This window comes from Triplophysa rosa, linkage group LG16 (genome assembly GCF_024868665.1).
Source record: "Triplophysa rosa linkage group LG16, Trosa_1v2, whole genome shotgun sequence".
Taxonomy (NCBI): Eukaryota; Metazoa; Chordata; class Actinopteri; order Cypriniformes; family Nemacheilidae; genus Triplophysa; species Triplophysa rosa.
The window spans coordinates 902,676-929,625 of NC_079905.1; the positions used below are offsets into that span (position 1 = coordinate 902,676).

At 40.9% G+C, this 26,950-nt stretch overlaps 3 protein-coding genes across 5 annotated transcripts in view; 2 read left to right on the forward strand and 1 right to left on the reverse strand.

Moving 5' to 3' along the window:
- Positions 1–20,382, reverse strand: part of trpn1 (transient receptor potential cation channel, subfamily N, member 1) — a 25,059-nt gene extending 4,677 nt beyond the window's left edge. Inside the window, exons 1-25 of one of the 3 annotated variants that reach the window (XM_057355686.1) lie at positions 19,841–20,382; positions 19,243–19,344; positions 15,075–15,170; positions 13,729–13,842; positions 13,369–13,473; positions 12,754–12,852; positions 10,566–10,667; positions 8,118–8,219; positions 7,147–7,245; positions 6,769–6,969; positions 6,442–6,543; positions 6,070–6,168; positions 5,818–5,946; positions 5,609–5,737; positions 5,413–5,529; positions 4,637–4,735; positions 2,827–3,027; positions 2,632–2,730; positions 2,357–2,563; positions 2,166–2,267; positions 1,881–1,979; positions 1,628–1,789; positions 1,152–1,259; positions 881–1,078; positions 589–795 (exon numbers count right to left, since the gene is read on the reverse strand). In XM_057355686.1, the coding sequence (XP_057211669.1) occupies positions 589–795; positions 881–1,078; positions 1,152–1,259; positions 1,628–1,789; positions 1,881–1,979; positions 2,166–2,267; positions 2,357–2,563; positions 2,632–2,730; positions 2,827–3,027; positions 4,637–4,735; positions 5,413–5,529; positions 5,609–5,737; positions 5,818–5,946; positions 6,070–6,168; positions 6,442–6,543; positions 6,769–6,969; positions 7,147–7,245; positions 8,118–8,219; positions 10,566–10,667; positions 12,754–12,852; positions 13,369–13,473; positions 13,729–13,842; positions 15,075–15,170; positions 19,243–19,344; positions 19,841–19,981 (3,219 nt within the window). In that variant the 5' untranslated portion in view covers positions 19,982–20,382. Of the gene's footprint in view, positions 1–588; positions 796–880; positions 1,079–1,151; positions 1,260–1,627; positions 1,790–1,880; positions 1,980–2,165; positions 2,268–2,356; positions 2,564–2,631; positions 2,731–2,826; positions 3,028–4,636; positions 4,736–5,412; positions 5,530–5,608; positions 5,738–5,817; positions 5,947–6,030; positions 6,169–6,441; positions 6,544–6,768; positions 6,970–7,146; positions 7,246–8,117; positions 8,220–10,565; positions 10,668–12,753; positions 12,853–13,368; positions 13,474–13,728; positions 13,843–15,074; positions 15,171–19,242; positions 19,345–19,840 lie in introns of all 3 variants that reach the window. The other 2 variants (XM_057355685.1, XM_057355687.1) reach the window with 2 other exon arrangements.
- A 377-nt stretch (positions 20,383–20,759) lies between these two features.
- Positions 20,760–23,751, forward strand: oxsm (3-oxoacyl-ACP synthase, mitochondrial). The gene is made up of 2 exons (XM_057354912.1): positions 20,760–22,738; positions 22,820–23,751. The coding sequence occupies exons 1-2, from the start codon at positions 21,702–21,704 to the stop codon at positions 23,220–23,222; spliced, it is 1,440 nt and encodes a 479-aa protein (XP_057210895.1). The 5' UTR covers positions 20,760–21,701; the 3' UTR covers positions 23,223–23,751.
- Positions 23,752–23,999: 248 nt separating this feature from the next.
- Positions 24,000–25,923, forward strand: cfap20 (cilia and flagella associated protein 20). The gene is made up of 6 exons (XM_057355156.1): positions 24,000–24,242; positions 24,837–24,916; positions 25,009–25,120; positions 25,215–25,403; positions 25,505–25,615; positions 25,753–25,923. The coding sequence occupies exons 1-6, from the start codon at positions 24,159–24,161 to the stop codon at positions 25,756–25,758; spliced, it is 582 nt and encodes a 193-aa protein (XP_057211139.1). The 5' UTR covers positions 24,000–24,158; the 3' UTR covers positions 25,759–25,923.
- The last annotated feature ends 1,027 nt before the right edge of the window (positions 25,924–26,950 follow it).

A 26,950-nucleotide genomic window follows, 5' to 3' on the forward strand; every position in this document is an offset into this window, starting at 1 on the left:
CACACACACACACACACACACACACACACCATCAGGTCAAACACAAACTACACAAAACAACACGCACACACACACACCATCAGATCAAACACAAACTACACAAAACAACACACACACACCATCGGGTCAAACACAAACTACACAAAACAACACACACACGCACGCACGCACGCACGCATGCACGCAAGCACACACACACACACACACACAGAAACTACATACAAACATGATTACATTCAGCACAACAAGTCGCACAATACCTCATTAAAAAAACTCAACACTTTTAAACCTCCATCTGTTGTCACACAAAATGAGACTCAACAAAATTAAATCTACACTATTTTCAACAAACGCAAATTTAAAACAAAATACTCCTAATGGGCCCTCCTGTTAATCTTAAAAACAGCACCTATCACTCCCTGCTAATCATAAACATTTACTCACTAACTATTACTGAAAGCTGTGATGTGTCCGAGGAGAACTGGCCCTCCCGGCTCTCCAGGTTTTCTGCATTTATTCCTCATCTAACGCGCTCCATAAATAAACCCGACAGATTTGAGTGTGTTTCAGTGATACGTGAATGTAAACCTTCTTGTCATCGAGCAGTCGCTGGATGTTCTTCTCTGGTCTCAGGAGGAAGATGACCGTGTCTTCATGATTCTCTTGAGCGGCGTACTGCAGAGGTGTTTGTCCGGCACGACACTCGACCCGCGCCGATGCGCCGCTCTCCACCAGAAACGACACCACCTCCAGACACCCGGCTTTAGCTGCGTAATGCAGCGGAGTCCATCCGCTCTGACACAACAACACCACATCATTCATTCACTTTCTCTCATCAGTAAAAGTCTTCATTCCATCTCTTTTCAGTCTCACTGCCGACCTGATCGGTGTGATTGATTTCAGCTCCCTGGCCCAGTAAGACTCTGATCATGGCCACGTGTCCGTGTGCGGCCGCCAGGTGCAGACAGGTACAGCCGCGTTTATCCGTCAGGTGCAGGAGCGCTCCGGAGCGGCTGAGCAGAAGACCCACCACAGCCGCGTGGCCGCTCCCAGCTGCCAGATGAAGAGGAGTTGAGCCCTGGAAACACACGAGCGGATCACTCCGTCAGCACCGCGCTCAGACTCTCAGGTGAATGCTGCAGGACTCTTACATGCACATCTGTTTCCACATCTGCCTGAACACCAGGAGAATTCAACAACAACCGGACCAGATTCTCGTGCCCCGACTGAGCTGCCAGATGAAGGGGGGTGTAGCCTGACTGAACACACAATACACAAACATTATGAACACTGCATAGATGGCATGAACGAATACACAATGACCAAAGACTTCAACTGCTGTTGACAGATATACAGCCGAGACCATTTTAATTGAATCTGAATCGACTAGTTATAGGTATGTTATTATTAACTGACTAAAGTATTACAAATGTGAGAATTATACATGAAAGCATTCATTTTAAAGTTAGATTTTGAATTTTAATGTCAGTTCCACTATTGTATACATTACACAGTATTTAGTTCAATTACATCAGAAGTAACTGTGATTAAATTACAGAAAAACAAATAATCTCTTACTTTACTTTTTTAAGGGGAAGTAATTAAATTACAGTAACTAGGTCATCACCTCAGCTAGCGGCTGATGTCTCTTCATGTCATCTCGACCGCTGCTGTTGCCGCTGGCGACGGGAACTTCACTGCGGATCGTAGCTGGAACTTTAATCAACATCTCTCTCACAAAATCCAGCTGACCGAAACATGCTGCCACGTGCAGAGGTGTCAACCCCGTCTACACACGCACACACACACACACAGACGCACGGTTTAATAAACTGAAATTGATGTAGTGAAAGTGAGATTATTGGTTGATTCTGAAGCACCTTGGAGCTTTGTATCTTGAGTGAAACGCTGGACTTCAGAACCTCCAGAATGTGTGTGTGTCCGTTCTTGGCAGCCAAGTGCACTGCTGTCATCCCTTCCTGAAGATCACAGGGTCAAAGGTCACTCACAGGAGCAAATAACACTGTTCTTTACCTCATTTCACATTAAACCTCATGTGGCCCTGTTCTCTCTGTGGTTCATGAACGTTCACCGGTGTGAGTTTGTTTCTAGTTCCTCTAAATCACTCTGTACGTAAAGCAGCTCATTCTATGTTGTCAACTCGCCGTGTCTTCTTCTGTGACCGATGCTCCAGCGTCCAGAAGAACTTTCACAACCTCCGTATGGCCACCAGCCGCCGCTAAATGCAGCGGACACAAACCGTTAGCCTGCGAGTTAGAAAAAGGGCATGACGTAAAACACGCGTGCATGTGTCGTGTCCTATTGAGTGGTGATGGGGTGTTGGTGACGTTCACACCTTGTGGTTGAGAGTGATCAGTCGTCCCTGGTTAAACATCAGCAGTTCTTTAATGACGGCAGCGCTGCCCTGAGCCGCGGCGATGTGAGCGCACGTCGCACCCTCCATGTTAGCCAGCGTGGCCAACTCAGGTCTGTGTCTGAGAAACAGCTTGACCACCTCTGAGTGATCGTTCTCAGCGGCCAGATGAAGAGGCGTCTGTCCGTGCTGAAACAACACCACACTGGTTTACGCTTTTATCCGTTCCTGTAAAACCTCACACTCTTTCAACTCACAATATCGGTGGCGGTGACGTCGGCGTTCAGGTGTAAGAGGCCTCCGCAGACGTCCAGCTGCCCGCTGTCGGCCGCTAGGTGCAGAGGCGTCTGTTTTCTCTGCAGATGTGATAGAGACACACACGGACTGGGTTCTCAGACTACAAGAACATCTCACAGATCTGAAGACTCTCCACATCGCTCCCGAGGTCTTACCAGAGAGAGAGCGTCAACGCTGGCCTGATGCGTCTCCACCAGTGACCGGACGAGTCGTGCCGAGCCGCTCTGAGCGCTCAGATGCAGGGGCGTCAGGCCCAGCTTGGTCTTCGCGTTGACAAAGGCCTTATGGGATAGCAGGATGTCGACGATGTCCTGATGACCTTGTTCTGCAGCCAGGTGGATCGCCGCCTTCCCCTCCTGTTGAATAAAGAAAAAACGATTTGTATTCCAGGAACATTATTGTATTGTTTTAACTCTAAAATACACGATTATGTGTGTTAATATTCTGAAAATGATGGTATAGTACCTGTGTATTACCATATCAAAGTACCACCAAAGAGTATAGATACCAAGAGGCGAAACTCTGGTTCTTTTTGGGAAACAGCCAATAGGTGGCGCTTCGGAAGCCCGGCCGCCATCTCGGGGTGAAAATACCAGCTGGACAATAGCAGACATACAGTGCGTTTGTAGTGTATTTTGGGCATTATTCCAGTAGGATTTAACGTCCCACCAACAGAATCCATCACATACCAGTAGAACCATTACAGTTTTCATTAAAGCCCGTACAAATCCCTTTCAAACCATTATAGCTTCTTTAATGGTTTCTATGGGTTTTTTCAGATCGCATCCGAGAACCCCAACAATGGCTAATGGTTTTTAATGGGTTTGTAATGGAAACCATTATCATTTTTTGTAATGGTTTCTATTGTTTTTTTCAGCAGGGAGAAACCATTACAGAAGTTCTAATGGTTTACAATAAAATACCTTTATGAACCATTCGCTTTTTCCATTAAAACCATTACAAATCCCTTTAAAACCATTATAAATTCTTTAATGGTTTCTATTGTTTTTTTCAGCAGGGAAACCATTAAAGAAGTTATAATGGTCTTAATGGTTTTAAAGGGATTTGTATTGGTTTTAATGGAAACTGTAATGGTTCTACTGGTATGTGATGGATTCTATTGGTGGGATGTTAAATCTTATTGGAAAAATGCCCAAAACACACTACAAAAATAATTTTGTAATGGTTTTAATGGAAAAAGCTAATGGTTCATAATGGTATTTTATTGTAAACCATTAGAATTTCTGTAATGGTTTCTGTTGGGGCACCCTGCTGCAAAAATGGTTTCCGTTAAAATACCAATATGAACCATTAGCTTTTCCATTCAAATTTGGGTATTTGACAGATTAATATGCAAATTTGTGCTATGGTGTGACGGCAAAAATTTAGGAAAAAACAATGAAGAAAAATCTCTCTGTTTTATATGATAAACATAATATAAAATTATGTAATATTAACAGTTTGTTTTCTAAATTTTGCTATGGCACGATGTATTCGTCAACTACCCATTTATTGTTCAACATTGCCAATTTTTCTGATGCATGTCCTCAATTTGTTGGTATTAATAAAGTGTTTATAGTGGTAATACTTGATAACACACATGGTATCTAGAGAGCAAAGGTTTTGTCATCATGCCATCATTCAGGTTGGATTTCAGCTTTCTTTTTTTTTGAAAGCAGCTGATATTGCCATCGTGACAGCAAAAACCTACTGGACTGCCGAGTCGCTTTCACCCCAAAATGGCGGAAACGCCGGGCTGCTACTGGCCGTGGGTGTTGCACTGCAACGTTCTATTGAGTTTCGCCTCTACGGTATTCTACAGTCTTTGGTCCCATGGTATTATCATCTGATAACATCACTGCACCACAACATTCCTTTTTTATCAATCGTCTGATATGAAAGCAAAGAATGAATCATTCAAACGCGCTGTAAATGAGACGCTCCATTATAAATCATCTCTCTGACCTCATCAAACACATCCACCCTGGCATTGTTCTGCAGCAGAAGCCGCACGACCTCTGTGTGACCTCGCTCTGCGGCCAATAGCAGCGGAGACCAGCCGTTCTGTAGAGAACACATGAACACGAATGAAGTGATGCTCATGTTTCAAAAGTACAGCAAATCTGCTATGTGTTTACATGCATGAAGCGTTTGCGTTTTGAGGAATAAACTACACCACCCGTAAATTCTTAGGGTCACTTGAGTGAGCTTCACCTCTTGATTTGAAGGCGTTTGCTTAAATGACTGAAATTAACTTTATGCAAACGTCGTAAAATTGTATTTAATCAAATACTTTTGAAATGGATGAGAGCGCAGAACTTCTGTTTAAAAAGCATCTCAGAAGCTGCTTGATAAAATGACAAGAGAACACCGACTTACAACATCATTCTCAAAGTTGAATTTGTGTTTTTCTATAGTTTTGATGCGTGTACTATTGTTATAATCATTAAAAAATATATTAATACAGAATATGTGATCCTGCAAAAAGGTCTAGGAAAAATATGAACGTCTTACTCAGTATTTTTGTCTTAATTTGCAGTACAAATATCTAAAATATCAAGATACATTCACCTGAGAAGCAAAGCGTGTCTGGGCTTAAACTTTTGCTCAATGAATAATCAGAGCTGTTCAAGTCATTTACATACAACAAAGTTGTGAGTGATCATTTCTGTCTGCATCAAATGTGTTATTAAGAGGAAAAAACACGATAAAAGATGATCAAATGTAATCTTTTTCAGCACCTTTGAGTGTTTATTAACAGCCGTCTGGAGTTGACTGCTGGGGACGTAACCGAGCATCTCCTGAAGTACCGCGGTGTTTCCCACCCTGGCACTGTAATGGAGAGGTGTTTCTCCGCTCTGACGGAATCAGACAATCACAGAATCAGACAGCATGTAGTGCATTGATCCGAAGGATGTGATTGGACGACACGCGCACCCGTTTGGTAACAGCCGTGATGTCAGCGTGATGCTCCATCAGGATCCTGATGATGTCGACGTCCTCGTCCGTCTGATGAACTGCGTCTCTCTGGAGTTCAGCTGCCAGATGAAGCGGCGTCTCACCGTCCTGCAGGGGGCGCACGCAGAGCAAAGCATGCTGGGTGTTTGTCTCTGGTGTGTTTGTGGTCATGCGTTGGCGAGACTGACCTGGTTCCCCTGACGGACGCAGAGTTGTGCCTCCTGCCGGCTTCTCTCGTTGCTCAGATAGTTTAAAATCTCCTCCACCACATGTGCGTGACAGTGATGCGCGGCGACGTGCAGAGGATTTTCACCCACCTGTATCAAACAATGGCTAATATGATTGAAAATACACACAATGTGTTTTACGCAGTACACAATGCAGATTTCAGCTTTACAAACCCGCGTTTGTCCACCAAAACAACATTCCATGTGGAATACCTTCGATGTCCAGGTGACATCACCTCCCTCCTGGATCAACGCTCGCATCACCTGCAGAGATCCGTGACGGGCGGCGACGTGCAGAGCAGTCTCTCCATTCTGACAAGCAATGTTTGAATTGTGTTGAAGTGATAGTTCGCCTCAAAATAAAACGTCTTTTTAAACATTTCTTCATCCTCGTGTCATGTCAAACCTGGCCGAGTTTCTCTCTTCTTCAGAACACAAAGGAAGATATTTCGAAGAATGTTGATCATCAGCCACAGTGCACCTCATTGACATTTCTCAAAATATCTTTCGTTCGTTCTTTAATATCGTTTTTTAAAAATAGTGAATGATAACTCTTTGAACGTCCAGCGTCCCGTTGCGACTGACCTCCTGTTCTGCGTTCACATCGGCTCCGCTCTTCAACAGCATCTCAGCCACTCTTTCACCGTCCTTCACTCTCGCCGCGATGTGTAGAGGAGTCTCCTGAGCCTTTCATATACACATCACACGGACAACACTTGTGTTGAAATGCATTGTGGGATACAGTAGCTCACACAGGTTGTATGTTGTACAACAAATTTAAACACTGTATACATTACGCGTAAGGCTAAAAACGCTTGGATTAGTCAAGTAAAAGGATGAATATTCATCATTTTTAGTTGCATTTATTTCGCCAGGATAAAAATAGAATGATTCAAAATAATCATAATAAACCTTTCCTCCTCTGAGCTGCACGTGTGCACCGAAGCCCAGTAACATCTGCACCACCTGTGGTTTGCAGTTCTCCACGGCGATGTGAAGGGCCGTCTGACCGCTCTTAGCGCTGGAGTCCACGCGCGCCCCCTTCTGGAGCAGCGCTTTCACTACAGCTGTGTGACCTCTCTTAGCAGCCGCATGCAAACACACCGCGCCTGACTGAAGCAATGACACCACAGTACTGACCAATCGGCATTCGGAAACGGAACTCTTTATTTTAGAAACAGCCAACCAAAAAAAACATGAATCAAATTAATACAGAAAATAAAAACAAAAGCGCTCTAGAGTCAGTTTTGAATGATAATAACACTGATAAACGGAAGATGAGATCATTACTTTGTTTGGCATATGCAGTGGAACACCCTTTCTCAGGAAAGCGAGGGCTGTACCCGGGTGACCGCACTGAGACGCGATGTGCAACAGAGTATTTCCATCCTACACCAGAAGAGTTTCGTTTCAAGTGTTTATGCAAAAGAAAATAAAGGCAACACTTTACAATAATTTGTTAACAATGAGTTAATGCATTAGCTAACATGAACAAACAATGAACAATGCTTCTACAGCATTTATTCATATTAATTTCATCATTTACTAGTATTAAAATCAAACGTTGTCACTGTTAACATTCGACTAATGAACTAACATTAACAAGGATAAATAAATGCTGAAAAACAAAATTGCTAATGTTCGCTAATGCATTCACTAATGTTAACTAATATCACCTTATTGTAAAGTGTTGCCGGAAAGAAAATCAGTAACTCCATCAGACATTCAGAAATTTCTTGAACGTCTCAATCTTTCAAAATAAGACGGTGAGATAAAATGGAGAACAAATGAAGAGTTTGGTTCCAAAATCCAAAATCATGTTTTTTATTATGTTTTCGTGTTTTTATTGTGTTTTATTGCAGTTAGCTGTATTCTTTGAGTTATACTGGCTGAAATCAAAACAAACTAACTGTTTTAAGGCTGAGTTATCTCATTTTGGAACCAAACTCTTCAAATGAAAACCTCTATTTAATTCTTTTTGAGACATTTCTACTGAAAAAATATCATTACAGGTGACGTTTAGTAAAATCCAGGAGAGATTGAACATTTTCATGGTTCCTCTGGAGCTTTAAATGGGACTTTTGAATATGCACAAAACAGCTTTTACGTTTTATTTTCAAAAGAATGTACACACACTTACACTTCAAATACTATTTTAAAAATAGAGGCACAACTGAGAACTCAAGAAAGTTCCTTCAGCTTTGAAAGAACCAACCAATATAATGTCCAGTTTTCCTGTGGGATGTGAAGAAATGAGTCACCTTGGTTCTCGCTAACACACAGGACTTGAACTTCTCGGTGAGAATCTCCACCACGCTCGTGTGACCCTGCTCGGCTGCGATGTGCAGAGGAGATCTGTCCATCTGAGACCACACAACACAAACATACAATCACAGTGTTAAACAATTTCCTTTCAGTTTATGGGTCTGAGAGCAACCGTTTATTCTCTTCAGTCCGTCACCGTTTTGTCTCATCCTTGTATTGAGATTCAGCATGTCAATATCTATTATCATCTCTCTCTCTCTCTCAGATCAATAAGAGTACAGTATATGGACCAGCCTTGAGCTCGAGGTCTGTTTTTAAGATACTTCGTCAGGAAAACCATCATTTCGGCCTTGATAAACCACTGCTTTTTTAACTCGTTTTTAAGTGGTAATACTTGTGCGTTTAACACAATTGTTAAATCCTTTATGGACGAAGGGTTGACTAAAGTTTCTGATTTAATTGACATTTCATCTAAAACATGGAGGTCAGTGGTGGACATTTGTAATAAAACAGGTTTTAGGTCAGTCAGGACCATCGAGCGGTTTGTAAAGCGGCTTTTCCATCAACTCTCCGCTTGTTTGTAAGCAGTTTTCTGTCTGGGGTCCTTCCAGGGTTTCCTTCCCAAGCTTATTGTCTCTCCAAGGATTTTTACAGAAGATGATCGTGACGGGAAACTGCTGTCTATCAGATTTGCGTTAAAGCGGATTATTTTGATGTTATCCAAGACAGATGTGACACAAAATGGAGAGAATTTTTGACTGTTTCCTTGGATATTTCTCCTTCTTGGAGGCTTTTCTATAAGGGTCCTCTTCCTAAACGGTCAGGAGATTTACAGTGGAGGATAATGCATTGTGCGTTGCCCACCAACACTCGCGTTTCCAAGTTTAATCCGGATGTTTCATCAGGTGGCTCTTTCTGTCCTGCACTGGAATCTGTTTTTCATGTTTTCACAGAGTGTTTTAGACTAGTGTTTTTCTATTCACTTTGTTAGAAAGATTAATCGGCGATTTGGGTTTTCTTTTTAATAACCAAACTTTTTGTTTTTGGTTGCAAGTACTCACGAGCACACATACGGCAGTGCACTGTGGCTAACTTCATTATTGGGCAAGCCAAACTAGCCATATGGAGGTCTGGCAGGCTAGCTGCTGAAGGGCGAAAGGTTGATGTTCTTCAACTATTCAACTAACTGATAGAGATAACTACTGATAACTTGCTTGAATTTGAATTAAAATGGTGTGTAAATGGTGCTATATTGTCACTTTGTGAAGATGGAGGAATATTGTTTAATTGGTGATGTTCAAAGTTTTATTATTATTATTATTTCTATTTTTTTTATTCATATTTATGTATTTTATCTTATTTTTTCATTTTCTCTCTGTTCTCCCCCTTTTCATGTCTCTTGAATAGATGTTTTGTGGTATGTAGAACAGTACAATGGCTAATAGATGGTTTAATAGAGTACAGAACAGTACTCTACTCTCAGCCAGTCTTGTCTCATTGTTCCAAGGTTACCACAGCGAGCAGGATGCAGTTCATGGCCTGACCTGATGGTAGAGCGGAGACCTGACAAGAGCTGAGATGATAGAGCTGGATAAAGAAGGACGCGGTCTCTTGACATGTCTTCACCACACAATTTCAAATGCTATTAGATTATTAATGATAATCTTAAACTACAATTTATTTTATTATTAAGTTTATTTATTTTATTTAGCCTTGTTGTGCAAGTTCTCTGGAGCTTGTGCAGAGGCAGCAGCTTTTGCCAGAGGGGAACTGGAATCCCCTGGTTGGGCCTGGGTTCTCCTGAGGTTTTTTTTCTCGATTAGAGTTTTGGGTTCCTCGCCACCGTTTGCATACTGTTTTTGCACTATCTGCCTGACCGGGGGGGCTGCTTTAGAATCTTAAAGTTTTACTTAATTAATATTGCATATAGGAATTTATTTTATTTGACCGGTGCTTTCTCTCTCTTTATCTAATGTGTGCTCTCACTGAGCGTGTTGTGTTGTGTGTGTTGTGTGTGTGTGTGCGTACTTGTCTGTGTACGTACTGTGTGTGTGTGTGTTGTGTGTTGGTGTGTGCGTGTGCGCATTCCGTGTGTGTGTGTGTGTCTCTATGTCTATGTGTGTTAGTACGTGTGCTATTGTGTGTGTGGAGTGTTTTGTGTGTGGGTGTGTCTGTCTTCTGTGTTTCAACCTTTCTTGTTTTTGCAGGTACAACTTTAATTATTTGCTTATAGTCAATTGTTCTCATGTACAGCTGCTTTGTAACAATGAAAATTGTAAAAGCGCTATATAAATAAAGTTGAGTTGAGTTGAGTTAATTCTCTCTCTCTCTCTCTCTCTCTCTCTCTCTCTCTCTCTCTCTCTCTCTCTCTCTCTCTCTCTCTCTCTCTCTCTCTCTCTCTCTCTCTCTCTCTCTCTCTCTCTCACCCTCTCTCTCTCTCTCACCTTGTCTAAGATGTTGGGATTGGCTTTGCAGTGATATAAAAACTTCAGCATGTTCTCATCTCCTTCCAGAGCGGCAATGTGAAGAGGCGTCTGCCATTCATTCTGCACAGAGTAAAAAAAAGCACGGCATGCTGGGTAATTAGATCAATGTCACCCTGTCCAGTTGAGTTTACAACATCTCAAAGAAATGAAAATCCACTTGTCACACAATGTTTATGTTTCATACAGTAGCACAACATTGACTGGCATTGTTTATATTGGCAAACTTCAAAGGATTTTCTTTGTGTCCATTCGGTGACTCATAGTGTGTGTGTGTGTGCGTGCGTGCGTGCGTGTGTGTGTGATGAGCGCTCTAATGCACTCTAATGAATCTGAGGCGTCTGGTGAATGATGAATAACTGATGTACTGTCTGAAACACAATCTATTAAAGTGCTTCTTCACTTTTAATCTAAAGCCACTTCCGCCACCATGACGGAGAGACCCGCTCGGGGGCAACACAAAATCTTTGATGAAATCCACACGACGCAATGTAAATAAATATTTCCAGCATCATTGCAAGCGGAGCGGTTCGTATTTACTTTCCGCTCATGTGTAACTAATCTTTAACAGAAGTTTGACAGCAGCCTGTCACTGTCCGTCCCTTCAAACAGCTTCAAAACTCTTCCGCCGGTTCTTTCCAAACCTCACAGAAGCTCCAGAAAGTTCCGGATTGTTTGGGAAGCAATCACGGCTGTCATTTGAAAGTTAACAAATGAGCGACAATGACGGCCGGCTTCTGTTCGGTCCTCCAACCTTCAGGATTGACCTTGTACTGTGAATCAAAAGAGTTGTTGTGCGTTTTCACATGAAATAACCCGTTTCTCAACTCAAGCAACTTATTTCTGTGACGAGTGTTGTTCGGGTCCCAGAAAAATATGAATAAATACACTGACAGTTCCTAAATATTCACGAGACAGAGGTTTTCTAAGCACTCAGACCACAATAAGCAATCCAAGGTTTTTATCCCATTGAGACTGCACTGAATTACAGGATTTACGAGTGATTGAGAGCCCTGATAAGATGATCTCCAGACAGTCTTACAGTAAGAAAATCATTCTCAGAATGAATCTTTTAATGACCGGAGGTGATTATGATAAAGGAATCGCCACAATCACTTCATTCAACCACAAGAGGAAACAGTCATGCAATTATTTCTGTCACCATCCATCGAGCTGAATTTCTCATTTTAAGTTGAAACAAAAACTCTTGATGTCGTGGATGTTTTGACGCATAAAAAACTCTTTTTAACAATTTTAAGTGACCACGTTTATGATGTGTATGATTCAGATGAATGTCCTGAAGTGTGACAGTGAGATGTTTCTCATCTGATCTCAGGACAGAGAGGATGTGAGTAAAGACATCAGTCATTAGCTATAGACGGATCATTATCACAATGTTGATCAGACTCCTGATGTTTGTTCCGGAATCAAAGACCATTAACACACAGCGTATCTGGTGTCTCTCTAAAGAGCCTCTATAATGTCCATCAAGTCAATGTCACTGTTGTGTGTGTCCAGACTCATGTGTGACATCTCTTCTTGTGTTCGTTGAAGTAGTTTTCATTATCTGATTTTGTGTTAGTTATGGCAATATTAATACTCAAACTCTTTTGGTTTGATTCAAATTGCTTGCTTATTTTCTTTTGGTTTGTAATGACCCTGTGTTAGTGCGGTTTTTTCTGCCGTTGTCCATGCCTTCATGACATCTAGATTCTCTTTCTGTACATGGACTCCAGATATTTGTGTGTGTGTGTGAATATATTGATGTTGTTGGTATGTATGTGTGTGTGTGCACTGGTTTGACCTACATTATAAGGACACACGGTCCTTACATTGCGGTGTGTATTCATGTGTTTGGCCACGCCCCCTACATTATGAGGACATGCCGATGTCCTTGTAATTCAAAACGTAAAATAAACATACTAAAAATGTTTTATTAAAAATGTAAAAGTGCAGAAACTTTTGAATGATTCTTAGGGTTAGGGGATAGAATATACAGTTTGTGCACTATAAAATGCATTGCGTCTATGGAATGTCCCTGTAAACCACCAATTCCAACTTGTGTGTGCGTGTGTGTGAATATATTGATGTTGGTGTGTGTGTGTGTGTGTGTGTGTGTGTGTGAGTGAGTTTCTGCACGTCCTCCTACATTCTGACAGTCCGGATTCACGCCGAACTCCACCAGGACTTTGGCCGTCTCCACGTCTTTCCGTCTGCAGCAGATGTGAAGGACTGTGTCTCCGTTTCCCTGGAAACGCAATTCAACCATCAGAGTACAAAGAGAACTTCATCAAATTGTGCTTCAGAAGATATTCTTCCAAAACAACTGCCAATCACCTGAGCTCATCATTTCCTCATCCTCATGTCATTCCCACTATCACTTGAAGAAAACAAGCTACACCTTTAACAGATAAAAACTGCTCTTTGAAGACGTTAAAAATGTCAACTATGCTTTTAGAGAGATTAGAGATAAGTTGTTTACATCCCACACTGTTGTGTCTTAACATCGATATTACATGAAAATCACTCGGACGTTAAAACTGAAGCACTGTGGTGTAGTGTTCAGAGTTTCCTACGGAGAACATTTCTATCGGATTTCAGTTTAAATCACATTAAAGAGAATTGAGAACACATCTGTGAGCTGCACAAAGAGCGTTTCAGTGTCATATTAAAATACACTTCACAACCTCAAACCCAACACAACTCTCCTTCGCTGATTTACATCATTGTCATCTTCAGGTGTGTAAGATCAGAGGGCTCTTACAGATTTGACAGCTCTGAGCTGCGGCTCTGATTGGCTGGAGAGAAGTTCCCGTGTAATCCCGACATTCCCGGCCTGGACAGCCAGCAGCAGCGGGAGACGGCCTTCCTGAAGGCAGAAGAGAACAGCAGAAATACTGACGCTCGGATCATCTGATCTCATCACTATACACCTGTGTGTTATAAAACGCTCCAGAGCGCTAATGAAGAGCAGAACGTCAGACTGATGATGAGTCACAAACACTCACAAACGCACAGTTTTGTTGTGTGTGTTTTCCTCCTTAAATTGTGATAAACAAGGTTTTGTGCTCTGCTCATGAAAGCATTTTTTGTTGAATCATTAAATAAAACCGTGTGTTGGTACCTTGTCTGGTGTGACTCGAGCATCTTTGGTGCTGTATTTCAGCAATGTTTGCACGACTCCAAGTCCTCCGGTGGGTCGAGAGGCTGCGTAATGCAGAGGCAACTGACCGCTGGCCTACAAGAACAAGATTCAGAGAACACACGCGAGATTCTTAACATACGGTACATTATGTGTAAATACATTTAATGTACATTACTTTCATTGCTAAGATCATTTGACGGCTCAAGTGTTTGTGGTTATGTGAAGACACGGGCAACGATCTAAATCACAAGAATATCAACACTCATACGTTTCTCAAAAGTAAAAATTCTAACATGCACGTATGCTGTAAAGCAGCGGGTTTTAAACTGTGGTACACATACCTTACAGAAAAGACACACGAAACTCACAAGTGCAAAAAACACATGTGATCACGTATGAAACGTGTGTTTTTGTAACATTTCGGTGGGAATTCCCATGTTAAACCCATGGGATAACATGTAAAAACCCATGGGATGACATGTGCGCGTGTGGGGATATGTGTTCTTCACATGTCACCCCACGGGTTTTTACATGTTATCCTACGTATGTGTTTCACATGTGAATTCACACCAAAATGTTCCAAAAACGCACATTTCACTTGTGTTTTTTGCACATGTTACACACATGTGATCACATGCGAAAAACATGTAAAAACCATGTGAAATTCATGTGTCTTTTCTGGTAAGAGACCCCTGGTGTTGCGCGACTGACACCACAGAAAATTTAAAATGCCATATCTTAATCTTTTACATTTCGTGCTTTAAATACAGTTTCAAATTTTTAATACATTATCGATAAATTCGGAATACATCTCATGTAGCCTATGTGCAATTTTAAAATATGTGTGTGAATTATCGTTTATTTATCATTGGTGGATGTAACTCAGGTGTGACAGGCAGCTGCGTGCAAATTCAGCCTATTTTTGCACTTGAACCGCTGTTTACAGCTGCTGTTAATGCTGTAACCTGCTAATTCAACACGTGTCTGCATCTACTCGACGTTGAATCAATGAAGCGTGTTTATCAAGAGCCGCTGCAGTAAGTGTTTTCAAAACATGTTCTATAGGCCATGTTTACGCGACGAAAAACATCCTTTGCGTTTTTGAAAAGTTCTGCGTACACATGACAGCGTAATCAAAACGCTCTGCATTTACACGGATCGTACACGGACGTTAAAAACTGAATCGCCACAACATCATTTCGTTTACACAGAAAATGATCAACCTCGAAATAGAACTTGATCCTACTTACAATGCATTCAGTTTCACAGCAGAACTAAACACACACATGACATATCAGTCATGGAGAGAATGTTGAGAATCTTACCCCTCCTGCTACATTAGGATCGGCTTTTCTTGCCAGGACTTTGACAATCTCCTCTTTAGAGTGAGCAGCCGCCACGTGTAACACAGATCGTCCGTCCTGATCGACGACACAACACCACAATCAACACAATAACATCACAACACTTCACTCACTGACACCATTCTGATCTCAGATGTTTGTGTGTAGAGTGTAATTGACAGTGTTGGGCAAGTTACTCTGAAAAAGTAATTAATTACTAGTTACTAATTACATATCCAATCTTGTAATTAGATTACTGTAGAAATGACTCTCTCCAAAAAGTATTTAATTGCTTATTAATAATACTTTCTATATCCTACATCAACCTTGATGAGTTAAGTGATTCAAGGATAGACATGAAACGGCTCTTAATTCATTCAAATAAATCATATAAAACTGCATAAAGTACTCTTATTAACTGACTAAAGTATTACAAATGTGAGAATTATACATTAAAGCATTCATTTTAAAGTTAGACTTTGAATTTTGATGTCAATTGCACTATTGCACACACATATATTACACACAATATTTAGTTCAATTACATCAGAAGTAACTGTCATTAAATTACAGAAAAAACTAGAGTAATCCCTTACTTTACTTTTCAAGGGAAAAGTAATTAAATTACAGTAACTAATTACTTGGTAACTAGTTACACCCAACACTGTAAATGACCGGTGATGATGTCGAGTTATTGCAATGATCATGGGCCAATTGTACGTTATAGCATACATACTGTACATAATAAAATCCCTTATTGATTCTGTAGAGAAAGAGAGAATGGAATGAGTAAAAATGTCAAATAATTTGTGTGTAGTAAATTATTGTTGTGACAAAAAACAAACATGCACAATGACCTAAATAATGCAAACCTCTAGACTTCTTTGTGTTTTAATATCTGTATAAAGTATTGAGGGATGGGTTAAGGACAGCTGGTTAAGGACAGGGCTAGTGTGTCATAATACAATTTCAAAATTTGAACTTGATAAGAACATCCTAAAGATCAAATCTGACGCATTCAAAAATGTAGTTTTAAGAATGTCAGATCAAATGGTTGCGTAACAAGAATCCGTTTGATAAACCCCAAGCTCATTGGTTTGGTCTTCTTTCAGCGGTGTGCGAGACAGTGAGAGGTTATCTGAGGACTCCGGCAGGACTCTCAGACACAACATCAAGTCAACGGTTGGAGTGAATCACACTCACATTCCAGCGGGATCACCACGGACGACACCACATCTCTAATCTCTCTTCTGAACTCTTACATGAGACATCTGATGATCAGCAGAGTCTGTGGCCATCTTCAAGAATCAGCTGGAAACACATCTCTTCCGTCAACACCTGACAGATTAGTTCTGACTTCTGTTTCTTTTCTACTCTTTCTATCCTTTAAAAAAAATCCTTTGCTTTGTATACTGTGCTGAGACCAGTTTTACTGCACTTATGCTTTTTGTTGTCCTTATGTTGTTCCAATTGTTTCCCTCATTTGTTAGTCACTTTAGATAAAAGCGTCTGCTAAATGACTCAATGTAAATGATGAATTTGGGTTTACTGTCCCGTCATTTATGGTATTGGAAATGTTTATGTCATAGTGAAGTGAACCACAAAGAAAACGCTCACAACACTTCATGACACGGCCGTGTGAAACGCCAACAAAGAATCAAATAATGAAGTGAAGTCCCGTGTGAAACGCTTCTTAATAGTGAAGACAAACCCGTCAGAATTCCTGGAGGGTTTCCATGCCAACACAAACACAAGCAAGTGTGGTTTGGGCTTAGAAACTCGTGTAAAACACAGACGCGGCTTTTATAAAATCACTGTCACTTATTTAAGAGTTTGGGAATCCTCCAGGCCTGCAGTCATGCACAGGGCAACCCTGAAGACAACACAGGAGCAGGCATTCCTTTCATTTCAAATCATCTTCTTTGTTTTCTTAAAGCCGTTTTGATGAATCATTGCGTGTGATGTTAAGAGTCCGCAGCTTTGGCATGCTGTGAAGTGAACAGCGATGCCAGAGAAAAAACATCTTCGCTTCCCCAAAGAACCATTTACATAAAAAAGGAGAAACAAATCTTATCATCTAAAATTTTCCTGTGAAAAGAATCTCCTGTGTTCTCTGGTTTACACCACAGACATCATGCCACAGACACCCGAGGGCGACCCAAAGCCCTCGACACACCCGTTCTCTCCTGCGTGTCAGTGAACACGCCATAAAGAACAATCCGGACACCTCCAAAGACGCACGGAAGATATTACAGACAGGAGTTCTAGACCAAATGTGCTATTCATTTAACTACCGCACATTTCTTCATTTCTTACTACTGGTTACTGGTTTTGATTGATAACCGCAAGTCCAGACAATCCCCCCCGATACCAAAGGTGCTTGAAATAAAGACTTCAAGAATAGTCCGACTAAAACACAACTCGGGGCTGAAGGTAAATCTCTTGTGTTTGACAGAATCTAAACATGCACAGACACACACTCTTCATTCAGATGTGATGGATGGAGAAAATCACCGATGACCTTCGTGAAATCAAAGAATGGAAAATAAATCACAGCAGCAGCCATAAAACACGTCCAAAAATCGCATGGAGTGGAAACAACGTTACAGCCAAACAGACGTCCCGTCTGAATTGAGATTGATGCACACATTACAACTGACATTTGTAGTAATTCATTACGTCTATTTTTCTTCTTCTGCAACTCGTATAATTAGTGGTTCTTTTTAAAGCTCAACAAACCTCAAACGCTCAGAATTTAACTGTTTGAGCTGCAGACAGAAATGATGCGATGTTAATATCTAAAATAACTAGTTCTGTTATGCTCGAGCGCTGTCAGACTTTTCTGGGTGCACTCTTAAACATAAAGGTGCTTAAAAGGTTCTTCACAACGATGCCACAGAAGAACCGTTTAGTCAAAGCTTCTTTAAAGAGGCGTCTCTTTCTTACCTTTTCATTACCTGAAGAACCTTTTTTCACCACAAAAAACCTTTTGTGAAACAGAAAGGCTCTTTACTAAAGGTTCTTTACGAAACAAAAAAGGTTCTTCTATGGCATCGAAGAACCTTTTCAAGCACCTTTACTTTTGCGAGTGCAGTTTCTTCTTTCTGGCCCCAAAAATGTGATCCCTATCCATACGTTATAATTTGCCCCTAATAATGTACATTTATTATATTACATTGACAGTACATTGTGTAAAATTTGATTTCATGTTAACACTTTTTATGTATTGCGAGTCTAAAAGCTTACTCTTGACAGCTTACTCTTACTGAATACAATAAATAAACTAAAATTATAAAGCGATGAGGTTTTCTTAAGAGCAGCAGATGTTGGAGAGTCAGAAAGTGTTGAAGGTTTGAGTTAAAATCTTCTCGCCCACTCACTCCTGCACAAAAAAACCTTTTCCAAACGTTCTGTCACCTCTCCGCCTTTTATTTTCCAATCCACCCTGTCAGATCCGAGCCGCTGCTGACTGTTGATGTGTGCTGAGCTTATAAACACCCACAGAGAGACAATTATTCACCAGCTGTGTGTGTGCGTGAGGCGTAACTGACCGTGTGTTATTAAACTCACAGCGGATATTGCCATTGACATACTACTCATTAAACGTTTGGACACACTTACTCAATCTTTACTATTAATATTTCCAACATGTTACAAAAAACCCCAATATAGTTCACTCTGATCATTCTCTCAATCAACCCCATGTGGTGCATGCTGGGATACTTTTAAAACAGGCTGTTTACCATAACTATATAGCTATCATAATGCTATATATGCTACATTACGTTACTAGCGATGCAATAAATACAAATAAAATGAAAGCATATGTAAACGTTATGTATATTTGTCTTGAAAGTAATTTTAAGCATTGAATCGTTAACATTTGCAACAAAAGGTTTTTGAAATCAGAAATTCACACACATTTTACATGTGTACAAATATTGTAACACTAAAATAAAACTGCAGATTAAAACATGATATTCAAATATATTTTTAATGAACTGCTAAACCATGGAACCATTTTAATGAGAATGAGAAGAGTTAATTGTGTGTTTGTAATGAACAACATCTGTGTGAGCGGCACATGTTGGGAGTGTTTTCTTCTGAGCGGCGTGCAGTCAGTATTTGAAGACTGCAGGAGACTCCATACCTTCGTTTTGTCATTTAGATTGACGCCCAGTTCCAGTAACCTGTCAACCATAGACAGACGACTCTCTCGCACCGCGACCATCAGGAGGTTCAAACCCGAGTCCTGGGACAGAATAAATCATGAGGAAAGTCAGTATTTCACAGCAGTAAGAAAGAAAAATATTCACTACACTGATGACAGACGTCTGGCACTGTATGAGATTTATTTTGAGTGGATTTAAAAGTTCAGCCGAAAATGACGATTCAAATAAAAAAAATGTAAAAATGTCATTACATTACAAAATATAATGAATTGAAGTGGGATTTATTTGTCAGAAAAATAGCACCACATATTAACAAAACATCACACATACTGATTGAATGAAGAAGTATTTGGTGACTTTCTGGTTATCAGAAGTCAACTGTTGGGTGAAAAACTACTAAACCGTTATGCTCAGAATTCTGTGTAGCCTACATTTGAATACATCCACTAAAAACACCGGCTGCAAGTCATTGCAAAAAATCTCAGTAGAGTGAAATGAGTCGTGAGGAAATCCAGCATCATTTGTTTGAACATTTTTAACATAAACAAATGTGCATTTATGGAAAATGTCTCTCACCTCATCAATCTGAAGGATCTCCGGATCTCCTCTGTCTAAAGTTTTGATCTTCTGCTCCAGTGTGACCCATTCTCCTCTGAGGGCCAGAGGCATCAGACGCTGAGGGGTCCCGGACCCCACACAAGAGCTTTCACACATCATACAGTATAACACCACACCATAAACTTCACAGGAATCAAAGCTACGTCACAACACATGCAGACACATTGAAATGCTGTTCAAACACAAGCAGCTGTTTTGTCAGTGTTCAGGTGCAGATATAACGGGTCGTCCCACAAAGCGCACATTCCTCCTCTCGTCTCCACTCAACTCAACTCCTCCTTCATGCCTCCACCGGCTGCTGCGGTGGGATAAAGTTGGTAAACTCCTCCTTCAGAGTCTCCCTGGAGTCCACAGAGACCATTCACAGCAGCAGATGACAATGAAAGACTGTAAACAGCGACTTCTGCTGCACGGTTCGAGAGATTTCCATCGATATGCCACAAGAGCCCTTGAACTGGGAACTCTGGGTCGAGGCACTGGGCCATTTGTGTTTCATAACGTGTGGCCGTTTAAAACACATTTGGGGAAGGAAATAATAAAAAAAATTAAAAAAACATTTCCGTCGTGTGCCGCCTTTTAAAATCTGATGTATTATCTGCGGTTTATATGATTTATCACGAAACCAGTTAAACGTTGCGAATAATCCGCAAATATCGTTGCGGTTTAATGTATTATTTTAGGGTAATTTGCTCTGCTATGCTAGCAGTAGCAACAGTGAAAAGTTGTTTTTGTTAATTGTAGTTTTTACAATTACTTTCGCAGTAAATCACATGAGTATTCTGTGAGGTTTGAAAAAGAACAGCGCGTGACATGGGATTCTTTGGGACTCTTAACAGCGAACCCGGAGACTTTTATTACAGAACTGAAGTTAAACCGGATATGCGTCGCTCACTGTCTCGCTGAGTTTGTTTATATACCATCCACTGTAGAATCCACGTGGATTTAAGTAACTATTTTATTTTAATTCGTTTAATCTTAAGACATATTTAGTTTAGTTTAACTTAGCAGGTGAATGACTGCGCGTGCAGGACTGAACTGAATGCATAACGCTGGTTAAATGTCACTTTATTGATAATGTGATTGAAAATGATTCAAGGTTATTCTGAGATTGAAGGCATTGTGTCTGAAGGTGTTATGTCGTTGACTATATATAAGTATATATTTATTGCATTAGAATGTATGAAGGGTTTTCTGCTTTTTAAATTTTGGTTGTTGATATGTCGAGTAGTGTGACATGCTGTGTCCTTCTCATGCAGTTTAATATCAAACTATTCAAACAGCATTCTTTCAAAATCATGTAGTCATTATAAATGCATGTGCAAGCAACACAGTGAGATTAAACCTCTAAGACCACACTGACAATGTAAACTCATTGGTACAAAAAGTAATATTTTTTTTTTTCAATTGTAAAATACAAGATGATCTTTGGATTCAGATCAAACGGCTTCAGAGCTGATGTTGTTAAGACAAAAGAGGGATACTTAAAGAATTCATGTTCATTCATTTCATATTTTAATGTTTAGAATCCTCTCCACTAGTGGTCTTAGACTTTACAACAGTCAGCCTTGTTAAAAAATCACTTTGACCTAAAACCATTTTTGATTTTTTTAACTACAGGGAAAAAGTCTCATCTTGATACAATTTTTTATTGATATAAATGTTATGCTTCTACTCCCAACTGTTTCTGAGATGTAATCATTTATTGTAACCTGTCATAAATCTTTGTTTTTGAGAAAATAGCAAGAAAACTATTTACAAACTACTTTGTTTGAATTTATTTGATTTATTAATTTCTGTGTATTATTTACTATCCTCCAACATGTTTCAGCGATGTCAAGATCTGATTCGTCTTTTGTCTTTGCAGGGTGGGCTGAGCATGTCACCGAGATACTGTAAGAAGTTCTTACTGAGACTCGCTGGTGGGACCCTTGAGACCTGCACGTGTTTGAGCACCACCAGGAGACACTACAGCACCAGCCGAGCAGCTCCGAGTCAGAGAAGGGTGGTCATCACCGGCATTGGACTGGTCTCACCCCTCGGAACAGGGTGTGCTATACCTTGGCAGCGTCTGATTGGTGGAGAGAGCGGTTTGGTTGCTCTGGATGCAGATGAATATAAAACAGTGCCATGTAAAGTGGCAGCTCGTGTGCCAAGAGGAGAGAAAGATGGAGATTTTAGAGAGGGCTTGTTTGTATCTAAAGGTGACATCAACAGTATGTCTCCGGCCACGGTTATGGCTTTAGGTGGTGCCCAGCTGGCCCTGGAGGATTGTGGGTGGTATCCCAGCAGTCCTGAGGAGCAGATCAGCACAGGTGTGGCGGTGGGCATGGGCATGGTTTCTCTGGAGGAGATCGCTCGAACAGCCGCTGCGTTCCAAACACGCGGCTACAGCAAGGTCAGTCCGTTCTTCGTACCTCGCATCCTGGTCAACATGGCCGCCGGGCACATAAGCATCAGACACAAACTGAAGGGTCCCAATCACGCCGTTTCGACAGCGTGCACCACGGGGGCGCACGCCATTGGCGACGCTGCCCGCTTCATCGCTCACGGCGACGCTGCGGTGATGCTCGCTGGGGGCACTGAGGCCTGCGTCAGCCCGCTCTCTATAGCCGGGTTCTGTCGGGCTCGGGCTCTCAGCACCAGCTGGAACCAGGAGCCCAGGCTGGCGTCACGTCCGTTTCATCCAGAGAGAGATGGTTTTGTGATGGGCGAGGGGGCAGCGGTGCTGGTTCTAGAGGAGTACGGGCATGCCCATCAGAGAGGTGCTCGGGTGTACGCTGAGGTGCTGGGCTATGGGCTCTCTGGAGATGCCAGTCACATCACGGCACCGACCGCAGACGGAGACGGAGCCTTTAGGTAAGATTCTGTATTGTTAAACCAATATTATTGCTGACTGCAATCAGCTGTGCATGTCTTGAGTTTTGGGTTTTCTTGCAGGTGCATGTCTGCGGCCATCCGGGATGCTGGAATATCTGCCTCAGACGTGACGTACGTCAACGCTCACGCCACCTCCACACCACTGGGAGATGCGGCTGAGAACGCGGCCATTAAAAGATTGTTTCAGCAGCATGCCCGCTCACTGTCTGTGTCCTCTACTAAAGGTGCCACCGGTCATCTGCTGGGAGCCGCAGGTGCGATGGAGGCAGCGTTCACAGCGCTGGCCTGTTACCATGGCACCCTGCCTCCAACCCTGAATCTGGACCGGACCGAACCAGAGTTTGACTTAAACTATGTACCCTGCACAGCACAGTCCTGGGACCCCAGCGCCCGCAGAATCGCTTTAACTAACTCATTTGGGTTTGGAGGAACAAACGCGTCACTGTGTCTCGCAAGTGTGTGAGATGTTGTTGCAGATATTTTTGTTACATAAATCTGTTTTTTTTTCAGTATGTGATCATTGCATGATTCACTTATAAAATCATTTCTGAAGGCTTGGTGAAACTCAAGACCACATGACTGCAGTACATGATCTTATCATGTTGAATATTTGAAGAGTTTGGTTCCAAAATGAGATAAAAAATATATCTATGTTATCATGTTTTTATTGTGCTTTATTATCTCAGTTAGATGTATTTTTGAGTTATTATGGCTTAAATCAAAACAAACCAACTGTAGTTTGATTGATATTAATTGGAATGCACAATAAAAAAACATGATTTTTGAAATAAAATAAAAACTGAGTTTTGGAACCAAACTCTTAATTTATTCATTTAAGTCAAGTTTTCATGATATCTTGAAATAAAACTTTGTGCAAAATGTCTTAACTAACTTCTGTTTGATTAAATAACGAGTCAAGAAGGTTGCTTAAGTTCGTGTGAGATAGATATTTGTAGTAAAACTGTATTAAAAACGACTTTTACTATAATAAAATCATGGTTAATTTTCCACTTTTTTTTAAAGCTGTTTAAGTTATTTTTATTAACATATTAATATCATAGTAAAATTAAGTGTTGGTATATGATTTTTTTCACAGCTGCAGTGGTGCACCTGTACGACACTCCGTTACCATAGGAACAGCGGTGTCAACATTAAAAGAGCCGACGTGACAACCTGATCACGTCACGTTTCCTAGCAACTCCAAAATAAACTCCAGATAGTCTCATCGTGCCACCGCGAGGATAAATCAACCACGTTATAAAGCAGCTTTTCACTTAAACACCATAAAATACAATAATACAATATTAAAAGCGGAACCAGAGTCAGAGAGTCGCGCGAGCCAGCCGGAAGCGTTTCAGGCGGAATAAATAGTGAATGCGCGTGTTTAATCGCTCTAAATATGTTCAAAAACACATTTCAGAGCGGATTTCTGTCTATTCTTTACAGTATCGGCAGTAAACCCCTTCAGATCTGGGATAAGAAGGTGAGCAGAATTATAATTCTGTGAGTTAGAATTATAAGTGAGTTAGCTCATCTGTAGCTACTGTAGTGCTAATATAATGAATGACATCATTTAGATTGATCATGTTAACATATGACCTGTATTACTACATATACACGTGTGTCTAACAGCATTCAGTGTAGTTGTCAAATGACGTGCATTATAAGGCATTTACTATAAGTACCTTGGTGGAGATGATATCAGTCATAATTGTTAGTTTTTTGGGCACTAAAATGCCTTTTTTATACTTTACCATGATAGTACATTGGATTGGCATGCACTTATCATTGAAAATATGTAATATACGGTAATATAATTATTGTCATCTTATATTACAGTAGCATTAAATTATCATACCGTGGTACTGTCACAGTATTTGTTGTGGGAGATAAATAAAGCGTGCAAATATTTGCTTAGGTTTTATGTTCTGCACGAATATTTAGATGCGAGTCAGCACAGCATGTTTTTTTAATTTAAATATTTTGTTTTTATGTATATTCGGTTTGTTTTTTGTATTTATTGTAATGTGTTTTCTTCATTGGATTGTATTTTCTATATAATAACATGTTCCTGCAGGTCAGAAATGGACACATTAAACGAATAACAGACAATGACATCCAGTCTTTGGTACTTGAAGTGGAGGGAACTAATGTGAGGTAAGCGCGCGCGCGTGTGTGTGTGTTAATCCATGTGTTAATGATTACATTGTCATGAGTAAAGCTGATGTGTGTGTGTCTCATATCCACAGTACCACCTACATCACATGTCCTGCAGACCCAAAGAAGACCCTCGGCATCAAACTTCCCTTCCTCGTAATGATCATTAAAAATCTCAAGAAGTATTTCACATTTGAAGTTCAGGTATTAATCATGTTGTGACGTTCAAATAACCAAACAGTTCAGTACAAATTCTGAACTGTATTTCAGAATGAGTGATGTTTGATGTGGTTTTCAGGTACTGGATGATAAGAACGTCAGACGACGGTTCCGGGCGAGTAACTATCAGAGTACGACACGTGTAAAGCCTTTCATCTGCACGATGCCCATGAGACTCGATGATGGTTGGAATCAAATCCAGTTCAACCTGTCAGATTTCACACGGCGCGCGTATGGGACCAATTACATTGAGACTCTGCGAGTGCAGGTGAGCCGGAGATGCAAAGCCGCATTTGGACGTTGATGTTTTGTCCCACAACTGAAATGCCAGTTTTAGTGAATAGCATTGTAATGATGGTGTTCCTGCAGATCCACGCAAACTGTCGCATCAGAAGAGTTTATTTCTCTGACCGGCTGTACTCTGAAGACGAGCTGCCTGCTGAATTTAAACTCTATTTACCAGTACAAAACAAATCAAAGGTGAATTCTAGTTACAAGACATGATGACAATGATGTCTATTTTAGACAAGTTTCTGCATGTCCATTCAAATTAGTGCTGGTTTAAATGGTTGAAGTGGTGTGAAGGTTTTATATTAATCTTGTTAATCTCTCCACAGCAGTGACACGGCCGACTGGATTTCATCATCTCCCCCCTTTGTTTCTTCTGCACACATTAATATCAGACAGATTTCTAGTGGGCCAATCTGTGTTTATTTTTTTAAGTGTTATTTTGAAGCTGTGTGGATCTTTGTTGTCTGCTAATAAATATTTTATATGCTCAAACTGAACTCTGATCTGTCCATCCGAGTGTTTTTTAACAGTAGATTAAGTACATTTTGTTTTCTCTACAGATACAGATCCAAACGCTCTGAGGTTATGAGGTGATGTTATCCATTTCTGTAGAACACACAATTGTCTTCTGTACAGATTTTAATACACAGTATTTCTACTTTCAATGATGTAATGTTGTGTTATGATTCAAATCGTAAGTCTTTATTCAAGATTTTTTTTATATTTGGGGTAAATGAGGTGGGAATGGTAGTTTCAAAACCAAGACATACGCTCACCTAAAGGATTATTAGGAACACCATACTAATACGGTGTTTGACCCCCTTTCGCCTTCAGAACTGCCTTAATTCTACGTGGCATTGATTCAACAAGGTGCTGAAAGCATTCTTTAGAAATGTTGGCCCATATTGATAGGATAGCATCTTGCAGTTGATGGAGATTTGTGGGATGCACATCCAGGGCACGAAGCTCCCGTTCCACCACATCCCAAAGATGTTCTATCGGGTTGAGATCTGGTGACTGTGGGGGCCATTCTAGTACAGTGAACTCATTGTCATGTTCAAGAAACCAATTTGAAATGATTCGAGCTTTGTGACATGGTGCATTATCCTGCTGGAAGTAGCCATTAGAGGATGGGTACATGGTGGTCATAAAGGGATGGACATGGTCAGAAACAATGCTCAGGTAGGCCGTGGCATTTAAACGATGCCCAATTGGCACTAAGGGGCCTAAAGTGTGCCAAGAAAACATCCCCCACACCATTACACCACCACCACCAGCCTGCACAGTGGTAACAAGGCATGATGGATCCATGTTCTCATTCTGTTTACGCCAAATTCTGACTCTACCATTTGAATGTCTCAACAGAAATCGAGACTCATCAGACCAGGCAACATTTTTCCAGTCTTCAACTGTCCAATTTTGGTGAGCTCGTGCAAATTGTAGCCTCTTTTTCCTATTTGTAGTGGAGATGAGTGGTACCCGGTGGGGTCTTCTGCTGTTGTAGGCCATCTGCCTCAAGGTTGT

Excerpts from the sequence above, each read along its gene's own strand:
- oxsm (XM_057354912.1), top strand. The coding sequence starts at position 21,702 with ATGTTTCAGCGATGTCAAGATCTGATTCGTCTTTTGTCTTTGCAGGGT. Across the intron at positions 22,739-22,819 it reads GACGGAGACGGAGCCTTTAG|GTGCATGTCTGCGGCCATCC; the intron begins GTAAGATTCTGT and ends GTTTTCTTGCAG.
- cfap20 (XM_057355156.1), top strand. The coding sequence starts at position 24,159 with ATGTTCAAAAACACATTTCAGAGCGGATTTCTGTCTATTCTTTACAGT. Across the intron at positions 24,917-25,008 it reads GTGGAGGGAACTAATGTGAG|TACCACCTACATCACATGTC; the intron begins GTAAGCGCGCGC and ends TCATATCCACAG. Across the intron at positions 25,121-25,214 it reads ATTTCACATTTGAAGTTCAG|GTACTGGATGATAAGAACGT; the intron begins GTATTAATCATG and ends TGTGGTTTTCAG.